Genomic DNA, 14,154 nt, shown 5'->3' with positions numbered 1-14,154 from the left:
CAGGGTCCCGGACTCGCTTCCAGAGAGCAGGAGAGGAAAGTGCCCCGAGCCGAAGTCCAGGCAGAGGCCGGCCTGAGAGCCAGGGCACAGGCTTGCCCTCCCGAGCTCAGGCAGCACGGTCGGAAACGCGGAATGAAAGCCTTAAGCAAGGAAATGGAGAATTGCGGGGTGCGGGGGACCGTGCTGGAGGCTTTCCTCCGGGGTTTGTCTGTCCAGCCAGCTAAAGGGGTCAGGCAGCCCCGCCGTGGGGTGCCGGCTTCGGGGCATCCTTTCTGTGCCGCAGGAATGCTTCCTCGTGCTCCTCCTGGCGCTCTGGAGCTCCCCGTCGCTGAAGGGCACTCCTCGCTGGGCCAGGCCGGCGGGTGGGGAGGGGGGCTGCCCCCGGCCCCGGGGCTCCCCGCGCCGGCATCGGGTCCTTGCGCGGCTCCCCCGAGCGCCTGCTCCTCCCGCTCTCCTTCCAGCCCCTGTGGGATGGCACGCTCCGCGCCCTGAAGGACCTGCTGAGGAGCCTCCTCTGCCGGCACGTGACTCCGCACGGCCTGCAGACCATGTTCGAGGTAGGGCCCCCCGCCGGAGGGCGGCTGCCTCCCCCTGCCTGCCTCCCGAGGTTCCTGGCGCCGCTGGCCCGGCCTTACCCCCCCGCGCGGGAGTGCTGAGGCCCTGCCGTCCCGCTGTTTCCGCAGCACCTCAGCCCCTGGATCAGGTCCGCCGAGGAGCGGGAGCGGGCGCGGGCCGTGGAGCTGGGCGCCGTGGTGCTGCACTTCTACTGGGAGAAGCTGAACGTGAGCGTGAGTGTCCAGTGCTGCTCCCGGGCCCAGGCCGGGATCCGTGGCTCGCCCGGCCGGCTGGGGCTGGCATCCCGGCAGGTGCTCCAGCTCGGGGGCCGCGGCTGCCGCGGGGTGGCGGGCCGTGGCAGCCGTGGCTCAGGCCCCCTCCGCCCCATGCGCAGACGGTGATGCCCTTCCACAACCTGGGGCAGCTGGCGGCCCTGCTCTCCCCCCGCTGCACCGACTCCCTGGCCAGCGTCCGCCGGCACGCCGTGGACGGCATCTGCGCACTGCTCTACGTCCAGCTCTGCTATGAAGGTGACCGTGGGGGCCTCCCCGCCGCCGCGACCCCCGCGGGGACAGTTGTGCTCGTGTCTCCCCCTTCCCTTCCCTTCCCTTCCCTTCCCCCCCTCAGCCTGCTGCCCTGCGGACACGCAGCGTGCCACCTTCTCGTGGAAGCGCATGCGTGGGGAAGGCCTGTGGGGCTGCCCCACGTTCCCCGGCCCGCGTGGGGCTGCCCCTCTTCCAGCGGGGCTTCGCAGCAGCAGCCGTCTGGCCGGAGGCCTCGTCTCAGCCGGGGTGGCGGAGGGTTCCTCTCGGCAGCAGGGGGCGCCACGTCCCTTCGGATGGACGGAGCCGCAGGACTCCGCTTGGGCCGGGCCGGCCGGGCCAGGGTCACGCCGGAGGGGCGGCCAAGGCCCTGCGCTCTCCCGGCAGAGCGGGGCGGCCTGCGAGGGGCTCTCGGGCGCTCCCCGGAGGCCGAGGCCACGGCTCACTCCGGCAGAGCCGTGCAGGGGCCGCCCGGCGGGTTCAGCGCCCGGGCCACCGCTCTCTTTCCACGCAGGGTTTTCCCGAGATCACCGGGACGAGTCCATCGAGCGGCTGAAGGCCCTGAAGGCGAGCCTGCGGGACCCGGACGTCCACGTGCTCTTCCAGGCCTGCTGCACCATCGCCAAGGTGGGCGCTCCGGCTGCTCCCTGGGGCAGTGGGTCCCGGGCGGCCTCTGCCCCCATCCGCAGCGGGGAGGTTCGGGCGCCGCTCCTGAGATGCCCACAGTGGGCCAGGTGCCCGCGAAGCCCCGGCAGCGGCTTGCACTCGGCCCCTGGGGCGCCCCGGGCTGCCTGAGCCCCGGGCGAAATTCTGTGCGGCACGGGAAGGCGGCCCCCCTGCCCGGCGGGCTTTGCTGCGCCCTTCGCCCCGTTCTGTGGGGGGGTGGGCCGGCGCAGGGCGGGCAGGGCAGCCCGTGCAGAGGGGGGCTGCCCCGGGGTGACCTGTGCGCTCCCTCCCTCCCTCCCTCCTGCCAGGTGGTGGCCAAGCGCCTGCCCCCCGAGCAGCTGCTCAGCCTCCTGCTCGCCCTGCTCGGCGGGCTGGCCGATCCCGACCGGAACTGCTCGCGGGCAGCCGCCGTGCTGATCAACGCCGTCCTGAAGGAGCGCGGGGCTGTCCTGGCCGAGAAGGTGAGGCGGGCAGGGGTCCGGCCCAGCGGCCCTCGGTCGTCGGGGGGCAGCTCTTCTCGTCCTGCCAGGAGTGAGCCTGCCCCGTTGGGGGCAGGGCTGTGGGGCCCTGGCAGCCGCCGGCCCCCGGCCGGGCTGGGGGCGGCAGATGGCAGGCCCGGCAGTGGCCCCAGCGATGGGGAGGGCCCTGCGAGAGCCACTCTGCCTCCCTCCGCCCTAGAAGTCTGTTTCTCCGAACTGGGCGGTCTGCGTGGTTACCCCCCATAAGTTCGGGGCAGGTGTTGGCCGGTCTGCGCTGGGGGGAACTGGCGAGGGGCTCCCCTGCACTGCAGGGCCACCCCGCGGAGGGGGACGCGCTCTGCCGCGGTCCCGCCCGTTGTGGGCTGCTTCTTGGGCGCCACCTGGCCCGGCCCTCCGGCCTGAGCCCCATGGGGAGGGGTCCGCGAAGGCCCATGCAGCCCCGGGGCCCGACCAGCCGCCTTCGTCCGCTCAAGGGGGGCTGCAGCCAGCCCAGAAGGGGGCACTCCTTGTGCCGCGGTCTGGGGGGGCAGCTCTCCCGGCGCGCCCTTTAGGGGGTGCCTGCTGCAGCCGAGGGAGGGGCCGGCAGCCCCGCAGGGGCTCGCGGGTTGGGGGCAAGGCATGGGCAGGCGGGCGGAGGGCCGTGGGGCCAGGGCCTGCTGCAGGGCTGTGCGGTGGGGCGGACGAAGATCCGGGAGCCGACGGGCGGCCTTGGGGCTCGGCCCAGCCTTCCCGGAAGGGCAGCTTCGTGTGGGCGGGATGAGGGCGCGGGGGAGAGGCGGCAGGGAAGGACGGAGGCGGGAGGCGGGTGCAGTGAACCAGGCGGCGTCTCCGGCTGTGCGAAGGTGCCCGAGATCCTGGCGACGGTGCACGCCAAGCTGCAGGAGGTGGACGAGGAGCCCGTGCGGAAGGCCGCGCAGCAGACGGTCTGCATCCTGGCCGCGCAGCACAAGGCCGCCGTTGTGGCCGCCCTCCTGGGCCAGCCGCTGCCCTTGGACCGGTAGGGAGCCCCCGCCCCGCCTCGGGGACCCTGCGGCCCCCTGCCTGGGGGAGCTTGGGCCTGTGCTCGGGAGGGTTGCCCCAGGGGCCGGGGTGGCTCCTCTCGGGTCCCCCTCCGCTTCTGCCCCCTCTCCGGCGAGCCCTGCCCCACAGACGGTCTGCAGCCCTTGGACCAGGCAGCCACATGCGGCCCCCGGCCTGGTGGTCGCGCAGGGGCTGAGGGTCCCGCCCCTCTGGAGTGGAGGGGGCCCGGTGTGCCCCTTCACGGTGGGTGGGGGGGCGGGTGTGAGGGGAGGGGGCTGGCGGGGCAGAGCGGCCCTCCTGCCCCCGGCCTGTCCTGCCCCGCCCGCGTCCCGGACACCCGCCCGCGCCCTCCTCCTCCCCTGCAGCTCCACGGGCACCATGTGGCGGGCGCTGGCCACGGAGCCCACCCTCGCCTCCCAGGTCCTGGAGCTGCTGCTGGAGAAGGTGAACCACGACGTCCCGTACAAGGAGACCAAGTCCTTCCTGCGGGGGGGCGGCCCGGAGCGCGTGGCCACCCTGCTGCCCCTCTCGGTGAGTGTCCCGGCGGCTGCCCCCCTCCTGCCCGCCTCTATCCCGGGACACGACGCGGCCCCCCGCCCTGGCCTGCCCTGCAGCTCGGGGCTCCTCCAGAATCGGCCTGCCTGCCACGTGCGTCACTGCCCCCACCTCCTGCCCTTGCGGGGAGCTGCGGCGGCTCGCCCAGCGCCAGTCCGTCCTCACAACAGCCCTGTGAGGCGGGTTCAGTTGGGAGAGTCCAGCGGCCCAAATTCTGGCAGGACGCTTCGTGGCCGGGCAGGGCGTAGCGCCCGCCCCTTGGGCCTCCCTCCTGACACACTGACCTCTCGGGGTGTGCGGAGGTCCTCTGCTCTGGCCGTTCCGGATCGGCAGGGCGCCCGTGGCTGCCCTTGAGCCGTGGGGCAGGGCGGGGGGCGCTCTCCGGGGAGGTCTTGCTGAGGGCTCTTGCCCGGGGCTGCCGTGTGCTTCTGGCCTCCCGGTGACCCTTCAGCACCCGGGCGGATGGGCCTTTGTCCCGTGTCGGCCCAGGCCTGTGCCGGCAGCCGCCGAATTGCCCGGCCTCGTCTGCCCCTGCCCCGGCGCAGGCTCGGGCGGAGGAGCCCCGGCTGGCCCGCCGCGGACGCCCTGTCTCACCCGCGCCTCCTCCGCCTCCTCCTCCTCCTGGTGCAGGCCACATGCGCGCTGCATGAGATCATGTCTGTGCGGGAGTCCGGGCCGGCTGTGGCGGGCCTCTACGCGGACCTGTTCGCCTCCCTGCTGCTCCGGGTCAGCTGCGCGGTGGGCGTCCTGCTCCCCAAGGCCGTGCAGGCGAGCGAGAGGAAGAGCGCTGCCCGCGGGCAGCCCCTCCGGGCCCTGGACCCCTGCAGGTACTGCCGAGCGTGGGCCGGGGGGAGCCGGAGCCGGGCGGGCGGGCGGGCGGCAGCCGCTCCCCACCTGCCATGTGGAACTGATTTTGTTTTTCATAAACACGCTGCGAGTGTAACGCGACGGCTGGATAGCGCGCCACGGCCCATAACGTATTAGGTATGAAGGCAGGCCTGACCTCCGCGGGGACGGCGCCCCTGCCTTCCGCACGCTCGGCTCTCCCTAAATCAGGAAATATTAAATCGCGCTTCCTGTTGCAGGCTGCCTGCGGTTTGCATCTGCATTCCTCGCGTGGCGCTGGGGTGCCCGTGCTCCGGGTTGGGTTACGGCCGCCTCTCCGACGGCTGGGAAGGGCGGCTGGAGGGAGCGCTGCCAGGTGGGGGGCGGGGGGCCCGGCCCGCGGCGGGGGGGGATCTCCTCCTGAGTGAAAACGGGCCGGGGCGGGCGGAGGAGCCTTCTGGCTGCACGCTTCGGAAGTGCCGCGCGCCCCCTGCACGCTTGTGAGCGGGGAGGCTGTGGCCCTCCTGGGGAAGCTGCCTCTCCGGGGGGCATCCCGGCTCGGCTCCCGCTGGCTGGCAAGGGCGTGGGCCACCCGGCACCATGGCTTCCTTCGCCGGCTCCTCCACCGCTGCCACCGAGGGGCCGCCTGCCCGCTCGCTCCCGCGCTGGGGTGGTCCGCAGCACGGCCTTTGGGTTTGGCACCTGGGCAGGTGCCGCCTGGGGGCCCGAGGCCAGAGGGGGCGCCATGCGCAGTCCTCCCGCCTCCCTCCGTGGTTGCAGCTTGGCGCTGCCTTGCCAGCCGGGAGGGAGTTGCCCGGCGCCCCCGCCAGCCTTGGCAGGCCGGGCAGATCTGGCCGACGGCACCGCGGGCCCCCGGGGGCTCTGTCCCCGCACAGCACCGCTTTCCCTGGCTGACGCCTCTTACTGCGGAGCTGCTGCTGACGCCGGTTGGGGGGTCCCGGTGGCTGCCCCCCCCCACGGCCTTTTGGGACTGGGAGGGCGGCTGGGCAGCCCAGGCACGGGCCAGAGGTCCAGCGAGGCACCTTGGCCTGCTGCCAGGGGTCTCCCCGGCGTCTGCTCCTGAGAACGGCCACACGCCCGTCCACGCACTTTTCCTGGGAGGGTCGCTGCAGAGCGCGCCCAGGGCGGCTCGCGGGTGCAGCCCGAAGAGCGGAGTGGCACTCCTGATGTCTGCAGGAGATCCCTGCCCGTGGAAAGCTGGCGTGCCCCAAGGGGGGGCGTGTGGGAGCGTGCTCTCCCCCGTGGGGGAGCCTTTCCCCTGGGGCAGTGGTGGCCAGGCGGCCCTGGGTGTGGAGGGGACCAGCCCCCTGAGCTGGCTGCAAGGTCCCCCAGGGGAGGGCCTGCAGGCGCCCTGGAGCCGAGCTCGGCGCCTCTCCGGCCGGGGGGAGGGAGGGCGCGCCAGGCCCGGCCTCGCCAAGCTGCGGTCCGGCCGGGCTGGCCATACGTGCTGCGCTGAGGGCACCTCTGCGCTCGCGAGGGGATGGATCTGCTCAGCCGTTTGCACCCCAGGGAGAGGTGTCCGCGGGGTGTGCTGGGGAGGGAGTCCTCGGGGTGGCTCCGCTCCCAGAGCACCGGGTGCCCGTGTGGGCTCTGCGCAGAGCGAGATCCGGGCTCCTCGTCGGCCCTGGGAGCTGGGCAGCCGAGGAGCGAGGCTGCGCTGCCGACTGGAGGCACGCGGGCTGGCGGGGCCAGGAGGGCAGGTTGCTCGCCCACATCTGTCCTCCTCCAAGCGGTCATCTGGGCCCGCCAGAGCCCGGCATGAGAGCAGCTGGGGGGCTGTGCCCCCCCCCCCCAGCCCGGCAGTGTTGTGACTTGCACCCAGCACCTAGTTGGCCCTGGGAGCTGGCCAAGGGGCCTCTCGTGACTTCCGCCCTCACGGCGTGTGGCCCTCGGACCCAGCCCTTCCTTCGCCTCTTGGATGCGGCCCGGCGGGAATGAGGGCCGTCCCGGGTGCGGTTCGGTGGGGCGCTTCCCGCGCAGCCCTCCCCGCGGAGACGGTCGGCGTGGGAGCAGCTGGCTCTCCAGCCTCCCCATTCAGCTGGTGGCCTCGGCTGCCTCCGCGAGGGGCTGCCGGCCTGTGGGTGGGCACAGTGCGGCTGTCCCCCTGCCCAGCGGAGCCCCTCGCATGACATGCACTGCCCAGGGCTGCGGCTGCCGTGGGAGTGGGTGGCGGAGCAGCCTCGCCTCGGGCCTGTAGCCGGGCCCTGCCCCGGCAGAGCCCACCGGCCGTCTCCTCCTCTCCTCTCCTCTCCTCTCCTCTCCTCTCCTCTCCTCTCCTCTCCTCTCCTCCTTCCTAGCTCCGCGGTGGAGACGCTTCAGGCCATGCTGGCTCGGGGGGGCAGCGAGGAGGTGGTCCAGTCGGTGGCCCAGGCAGACGGCTGGGAGCTCCTGCGGAGCACCGAGAAGCACCACGAAGGGGTCGCCCTCCTGGCCAGGTGAGTGGGCGCTGCTGGGCTGCCCTGCCCCACCGATGGCCTCTGGGTTGCCGGCCTGCGGGGAGGTCCCGCTCTCGGCTCGTGGGGCTCGTGGCAGACGCAGCCTCGGCTGGGACCCGCAGCCTTCCCCTCCTGGGCAGCTCCTCTCACCTCTTGTGGGCAGGGGCTGGTGAGCCTTTCTGCCTCTTGTGGGACTGGAGCTCCGGGCCCCCAAGTCTGCTTGGTTCCAAGCCGAGAGGGAGCCCCGAACAGCTCCGGGTGCCTGGAGGGGGCCCTTCGGTCCCTGGGGCTGGGCCTCGGCCGGTGGGGCCCTACTGCGGTGCGAGAGCCCGTGCCTGCCTGGCGTAGGATGGCCACTCGGCTGGGGCCGTCTGCTGGGGGGCCGGGGCCACGGGCCGGGCCTGCTGGTGGGGCTGGAGGGCTGGTCCGGCCCCGGGGCGCTGCCGCTGTCCGGGCTGCGATGTCCGGCTTCGGTGCTTGCCGAGGTGGGCTCGGGAAGCGGCTCCATCCCGGGGTGCGGCCGAGTCCCTTGCCTGGACGGGGCTGAGGTGGCGGGCCTGCAGGCTGCCGCGAAGGGGCAGCTGCCCTCGGCCCGTGCCGGAGCCGGTCGCTGAGCCGGGGCCACGTCGTTCGCCAGGGCCTTGGCGAGGCACGCGGGGCCCAAGCTGCCGCCGGTCGTGAGGAACCTGGCCCCGATGCTGAGCAGCATCTACGACAGCCAGCGGCTCACCACCACCGCCTTCCTGGCCGAGGTGAGCGGGCCTTCCGTCGGCGGTGGGGGGGCCCGTCCCTGGAGGGTGGTCCTGGTCCCCGTGTCGGTGCCATGCCGACGGGGAGCAGCCCCTCGAGCTAGATGGTGGGGTGGGGTGGGGTGGGGGCCCCGGGGAGACTCCCCCTCCTCTCACCGGTGCGCCCTGGGCTGCTGCGGGCCCCTCGCGCCCCGGGAACAGCCGGGAAAGGGCCGGGAGCGCCACCCAGGCAACGCTGCCGCCGGCGGAGGACCTTCTCCCCGCGGGGGAGCCTGGCCTGGCCGTCGGCGGCATGAGCCAGCCGCCCGTCCCTGCTCCCTGACGTACCGCCCCGAGGAATGGCGTGAGTCAGGCCGCTTCCTCCGCGGACGCCGGCCCTGCCGCCCGGCAGCCCGTCCCAGCTGACTTCCCCTCGCGCCGGGGCCGTCAAGCAGCCTTTGTTCCGCGGGGCAGCCCCCGCGCCAGCCCCCTCGTAAACCGCCTCTTAGCGTCTCGGCGGTGGAGCAGCCGGCTCGAGGCTGCGCTTGGCCGGGGAAGCCGCGGCTGGGCGCGGGCCAGGGCGCAGGGACGGGACGCGCCGCGAGGCCGGCTCCCCGGCCTGCTCTGGCTAGCAGCTCCCCGGCGCGGGGCTCGCCTGCCTCTCCCGCCCAGGTGGTGATGAGGTGCAAGTGCCGTGGCCAGGCGCGGGCCGGGCAGGGGGGCCGGGGCCGAGCCTGCCCCCCCGGCCGGGCTGGGACTTCCGGCTGGAGCCTGGGTTCGGCCTCCCCGGGGCCTGGGGCTTCTGGGCGGCTCCTGCTGCTCTCGGGCCCTGGCGGCCGTGTCCGCAGGGCATCGCCGCCTGGCTTCCTCCCCCGCGTGTGGGGCTGCCCCTTGCCGGGCCTCCTGGGTCGCCGGCTCTGCGCAAGGTGCCGGGCCACTTCATCCCGGGGGCCTGGCGAGTGGGGCTGCCGCGGGCTGCGTGCCGGGGAGGGCCTGGGCCCACCCCTGCGGCCCGGTCAGCGCCCGCCGGTGTCTTGCAGCTCCTTGGCAGCAGTGTGGCGAGCGACCTGGTGCTGCTGGAGTCCCTGATGGACAGCATGGCCGCCCGGCAGAGGGACCCCTGCACCGCCGTGCGCGTGCTCGCGCTCCGCGGGCTGGGCAACATGGCTTCTGGCTCGCCCGACAAGGTGAGCGCGGAGGCGTGTGCCCAGTGGGCCGGTAGCTGCCAGGGCTGTGGGTCGGGCCCCCGCCCCGCATCATCTCTCAGCTCCGTGGTCCTTAGCCTGCGGGCTCGTGCCCGGAGCAGAGCTGCAGGGCTCCCCCCGCACGGAGTGGGGCCACCCCACCAGCGGCAGGCGCAGAACACACCGGAGCAGAGTGAGTCAGAAGGGGCCTCTCGGGCCCCCTGGGCTGACCCCGTTTCCAGCCGGCTCTGCTCAGGTCTCCCGCGCATGGGCACATCCAGTCTTTCCTTGGACGCCCTCACTGCTGGGGCCGTGGCCACCGCCCCGGGGGCCCATCTCATGCCCTGGGGGTCCTAACCCTCGGGAGGGGAGGTACTTCCGGACATGCGTCCTGAAGCCTGGGTCCTCGCGCTTTGCGCCACGGCCCTCCTCCGCGTGGCAGCGCCATGCAGGGGCCTCCTGGCCCGAGCCGCGTTGGGCCGCCTGCTCTGGCCCGCAGGGGCTCGCCTGGCAGGGGCTCCTGGGGGGGCTCGCGAGCGCAGCCCTGCTGGACCAGCCCGGTGCCCGCAGGATCCCTGGGGCAGTGGGAGGCGCTTCTGAGCGACCGAGCGCGGAGCCAGGGGGGCCGGTGGCCCGTGGAGCCGCCTGCGCCTCTAATTCCTCCGAACCGTGTTGTGAACCGCTCAGAGAGTCCTGTGGGGCCGTTAGAGCAGTGTCCAAGTTCAGTAATAAACAAACCAACTGCCTCAAAGCCATCCGACTCGGCAGCCATCCCCACGTCCCACGCGGCAAATCCCGCCCTTCCACTGTGCGTTGGGCTGTGCGCGAAGTGCTTCACGGCCCTTTTTCCTCGGCGGCGGCCTCTGCGTCGCACCGACAGGAAGCCTTTCCTAGCTCTGCTGGCTTTGGCAGGAGCCCTCACTCCCCCCAGTCTGCAAGGGTAGGGGTCCCGCCATCTCTCCCCGTTCTGTTCTGGCCACCCTCCTGGGCGCCTGCGGCCTCTTTCCCTGGCATCCCGAGTCTGCCGCCCACCCGCTTTGGGAGACCCCTTTGGCCTCTAGCGTGGTGGGAGGAGGCCGAAGTCTCCCTCTCTCTCCCCTCCAGAGTTTGGAACGGCTGCGTTACCCCGCCCCTCCCGTGCCGCCCGTAGGCGAAGCAGCCCCCCTTGTCCTAGCCGAGCCCCGGAGGGCAGCGGCCGCAGCCCCGCCACCCTCTCCGCTGCCCTTCTCTGCCCATTTTCAGGAGTGGCAACTGAGAAACTGCGGCCGTGCGACGCAGGTGTGATCGTGGCTGCCGTGTTTTCGCTTCCGGGTTCTGCTGCCTGGGTGCCGGGCCTTTTCCCTCCGCGGCTCGCGCCGAGCGAGCCGGCATCTCCGTGGGGACCCCCCGGGCCCTCCTCCCTCGCTCGGGCACTGCCAGCCGCTTGAAGCCACGAGCTGCTGACTTGCTCGCTTGCTTAGGTGGTTCGATGCCATTCAAGCAGGTGCTGCTGTATCGGAACGGCGTTCAGGATCATGTTTGAGCAATACAATTTACAATATAATGTTCTCTTTATAAGCTATTTTAAAATATGCCTGCCTCATAAAACCACCTTACAGCAATAAAGTTAATCAGGGATGTACAGTAATCAACAATGAACAGGAACAATACACAGTAGCAATCAGTCAGACTCCTATTTCTCATGTTCCGATAACAATCTTAAAAGCCAATATAAAACCAGATAATGTACCTAGCAATTAAAACGGCGAGAAACTGAGGAGGCTACAGGCCGGGTCCATAACTAGGTGCCACAGCCAGGAAGGCCCTTCCCCTCTCAGCCCCTTGGGGCCAGCGAGGCACCTCGAAGCGGCCAGTGCGGGTGATGTGCCCCTTCCCGCCCCGGGCCAGCCCTGGGCCACTTCCCCGGGCGGCCGCGGGCCTCCCCGGGCACGTGCCAGCCGGCTTCCTGCTCCCTCCCCGCAGGTGCGGAAGCACGGGGCCCACCTCCTGGCCGCCATGGTCAGTGGCCTGGACGACCGGGACGACCCGCAGCAGCTGGTGGCCCTGGAGGCCATGCGGGGCCTCTCCGCGCTCCTGCCCTTCCTGGAGGAGCGCGACGTCCAGCCCATGCTGCTGCACTTGGCCATCCGCATCCGGCCCTTCTTCGACAGCGTAAGGACGCGCCCCGCAGGGTGGGAGCCCAGCCACGGGGGGGCCGTTGGGGGGCCGTCGACACCCGTCCCCCACGCCTCGGGCTGGCACGGGGAGCAGCAGCTCTGCTGGGGGGCTGGCAGGCGTGTGGGCCCCGTGGAGGGGAGGGGCCCTGCTCGAGCCGGGGCCCTTTCCCTCGGGGCAGGGCCGCCTCGGCTCTCCGTGGGCTCTGGCGGAGGCGGCAGGGACGGGGCCGGCTCGCTGCCACCCCAGCCTGAGGCGCCGCTCGCTCCCCGTGCAGGAGAGGTGCGAGCTGCGCACGGCCTCCATCGCCCTCTTCGGCAGCCTGAGCAAGTTCACCTCCGGGGCAGGCGAGGAGGCCTTCTTCGAGCAGATCCTGAATGGGCTCGTGACACTGCTGCTCCACCTGCAGGACCCGAAGCCCGAGGTCGTCAAGGTGGGTGCCGCCCCGCCGGCGCGCGGCTGGGGGTGGGAGCCGGGGCTCAGCGCTCGCCCTGTCGTCCTCGCAGGCCTGCAAGTTCGCCCTGCGCATGTGCGGCCCCCGCATGGGCTGCGCCCTCCTCTGCGACATGTTCCAGAACCACCTGCACGAGGACCGGTGCCTCCACTACGGCGAGTTCATGAACGACGTCTCCAAGCACCTGGTGAGCCCCGCGGCCGCGTGCCCAGGGCCCTGCCGAGCGGAGCCGGCCTTCGTGCGCGGGCCACGCGAGCCACGGTGGCCCCCATGTGCCAGGCGTGGCTTTGCTGGAACAGGGAAGGTGGGGGGGAGCTGTGCAGCCCCCGCAGGGCGCTGGGGAAGGGGCTGCCCAAGCGGTGCGCGGGGGGCCTCAGCCCCCTGAACTGGGCAGTGCCTCTGGCCGGGGCGCATCCTTCACGTATCCGGGCCCCTTGTGGCCTTTAGCATCACAACTGGCTGAGGCGGAGCGAGGATCGCATGTTGAGCCCCCTTTTAAAAATGCATCTGGATGTGCGGAGTTTACCAACTTGGACCTGCACCCAAAAGTCCGCAGATCCCTTCCGTGGGGGGAGCGCAGGGCTGTGACCGGCCAGAACTGGAAGCGGTGCCCCCGCAGGTGCCTCTGGAGGTGCCACCCGTCACCCCGGGGCCTCCCTCTCTCTCGTGCAGATGCAGAGTTACCCAGAGACGCTGAGCCGGCTGGTTGCCACCAACCTCTTCTACTTCAAGAGCAACTGGGCCGACCTGCGGGCCGCGGCCCCCATGTTTGTAGGTGAGGGGGGAGAGGGCCCCGGGAACGCCTCCCTGCCCGCCCCACTAGGTGCCCCGGGGGGCCGGCCGCGGGCCCCTGCCGGGCGGCGGTGGTGCTGAGCGCCTTGCTCTCCCTTTGCCGCCAGGCTTCCTGGTCCTGCACGTGGACAAGGCCCACAGCCAGCAGCTGGACCTGGAGCAGCTCATTGCCGGTGAGCGGGAGCAGCCAGGGGGCCTCGCGGGCACGGGGCATGCCTCTGCCCCCCCAGCGTAGGGGAGCCCTTGCCAAGGGGCGGCCGGCTGGGGGCAGCCCACTGGTATCCCTTGGGAAGGCTGTGGGGGGGGGGGGGGGGGGGGCTCTGCGGGGGACCAGGCGTGCTCCCCCTCCCCCTCCGCTGCCCCGTGGGGCCTCCCTCCTTCGGCCAGGTGGTGTGGTGGGGTGGGCAGGCCGGGGTGTGGCCAGGCGGACCACCCCCCTTCCCGGGGGCTGCAGGCTCAGGTGCCTGGCCAGGGACCAGTGTGTGGGAGCAGGGCGCTCCGGCGTGCCGCCCCCCATGGGTCCCTCCCGGGTCCGGGCGGCCGCTCCAAGTGCAGCGGAGGAAGCCGCTTAAGTAACCCACTTTCCTGGATTTCGCTGCTGTTTTTCCTTGTCAGCAGTGACCTCATCGCTTAGAGTAAGACTTGGAAAATCTCTGCGCTTTCCAGCGGAGCTTAAAAACCACTAAAAAAGGGAAAACTATCTTTCCGTTGGCTGGGGGAGAGGTCCTGAAGAGAGGCCCGTCTGTGCAGTAGCGGGGGATGCTGTGGCGGGCGGAGGGGCGGCCCAGGCTCCGGATGGGGTCACCGCAGCTTCCCGTATTGAGCGCGAGACGCTCTGCCTGCCAGCGGCCCCGGGGGAGCTGCTGCAGCTGGCCGGCCCGAGCGGCGCGAGGCGGCCGGGCACATAAATCAGGCCGTCTCGCTCGCTCTGGAGGGACGCGGGAGACTCGGATTTGCAGTGTAAACATGCTACTGGAAAAATATTATTGTATCTCCGCTGCTCGGGAGCAGCCTCAGGCGCCCTCCGCTCTGCAGCTGGGCCCGTGCCAGGCTTTGCAGCGGCAGCGGCCTGGCCCCCCTGCCCGCTCCCAGAGGGCCCAGGGCCCTCGGTCCGCGGGCACGGCTCCCTCGGCGGGCAGCGTGGCGGGCCTGGCATGGGCGTCCCCGTCCCTTTCGGGGTTGGGGACGGTGGCCGGACGGCGGATGGCCGGGGCCCCAGCTGACCCCCCTCCCCCTCTGCCGTTCCTCCACACAGCCCTGAGCGTGCTGCTGAAGGACCCCGTGGCCGTGGTGCGGGCGAAGGTGGCCGAGGCGCTGGGCCGCCTGGTCCGGATAGCCTGAGGGCCGCTCGAACTCTGCCCGGAGCCGTGGGGAGGGGCCGCCGCTCCCACCGCAGACCTGCCCGCCCGCGCCTCCGGACTCGACGACTTCCAGCCCAGGCGCCCATCCCGGCGGGAACTCGAAGAGCGGCTGTGTGGCCCGGCTGGCCCATGTGCGGCCTGGCGACAAGCTCCGTGCCCACCTGCTCGCCTCTCCGCCCGGGCGTCCCCCTCGGCCTCCACCGGCCCATCCAGCACAGACTCCGCAAGCAGGCGTTGGGAGGGGCCGGGCCGGCGGGACCCGTTCCCACGTGCCGTGGCCTGCTCAAGTGTGCCCCTGGGCGGCGCTCGCATGCTCACTCCTTCCTGCCTGGTTTGTGGGGGCAGCCCCTCCCGGGGCTTCCGCAGGGGCGTCTGTGCTGCTC

The 14,154-nt window shown here is 72.2% G+C and overlaps 1 protein-coding gene across 5 annotated transcripts in view; it reads left to right on the top strand.

The window, feature by feature from the left end:
• MROH1 (maestro heat like repeat family member 1) overlaps positions 1-13,900 on the top strand; it is a 35,791-nt gene extending 21,891 nt beyond the window's left edge. For 2 of the 5 annotated variants that reach the window (XM_044453299.1, XM_044453297.1), the window contains 17 exons: positions 462-557; positions 684-788; positions 950-1,085; positions 1,612-1,724; positions 2,072-2,224; positions 3,085-3,239; positions 3,628-3,793; positions 4,448-4,644; positions 6,961-7,098; positions 7,736-7,850; positions 8,867-9,013; positions 10,973-11,161; positions 11,442-11,597; positions 11,671-11,805; positions 12,291-12,393; positions 12,518-12,583; positions 13,666-13,900. In XM_044453299.1, the coding sequence (XP_044309234.1) occupies positions 462-557; positions 684-788; positions 950-1,085; positions 1,612-1,724; positions 2,072-2,224; positions 3,085-3,239; positions 3,628-3,793; positions 4,448-4,644; positions 6,961-7,098; positions 7,736-7,850; positions 8,867-9,013; positions 10,973-11,161; positions 11,442-11,597; positions 11,671-11,805; positions 12,291-12,393; positions 12,518-12,583; positions 13,666-13,751 (2,256 nt within the window). In that variant the 3' untranslated portion in view covers positions 13,752-13,900. Of the gene's footprint in view, positions 1-461; positions 558-683; positions 789-949; positions 1,086-1,611; positions 1,725-2,071; positions 2,225-3,084; positions 3,240-3,627; positions 3,794-4,447; positions 4,645-6,960; positions 7,099-7,735; positions 7,851-8,866; positions 9,014-10,972; positions 11,162-11,441; positions 11,598-11,670; positions 11,806-12,290; positions 12,394-12,517; positions 12,584-13,665 lie in introns of those variants that run through there. The other 3 variants (XM_044453301.1, XM_044453300.1, XM_044453302.1) reach the window with 3 other exon arrangements.
• The last annotated feature ends 254 nt before the right edge of the window (positions 13,901-14,154 follow it).

The sequence above is a fragment of the Varanus komodoensis genome, unplaced genomic scaffold (assembly GCF_004798865.1).
Source record: "Varanus komodoensis strain SLA01 unplaced genomic scaffold, ASM479886v1 scaffold78, whole genome shotgun sequence".
In the NCBI taxonomy this organism is placed as follows: Eukaryota; Metazoa; Chordata; class Lepidosauria; order Squamata; family Varanidae; genus Varanus; species Varanus komodoensis.
This window is presented reverse-complemented; position numbering and strand designations above follow the sequence as displayed.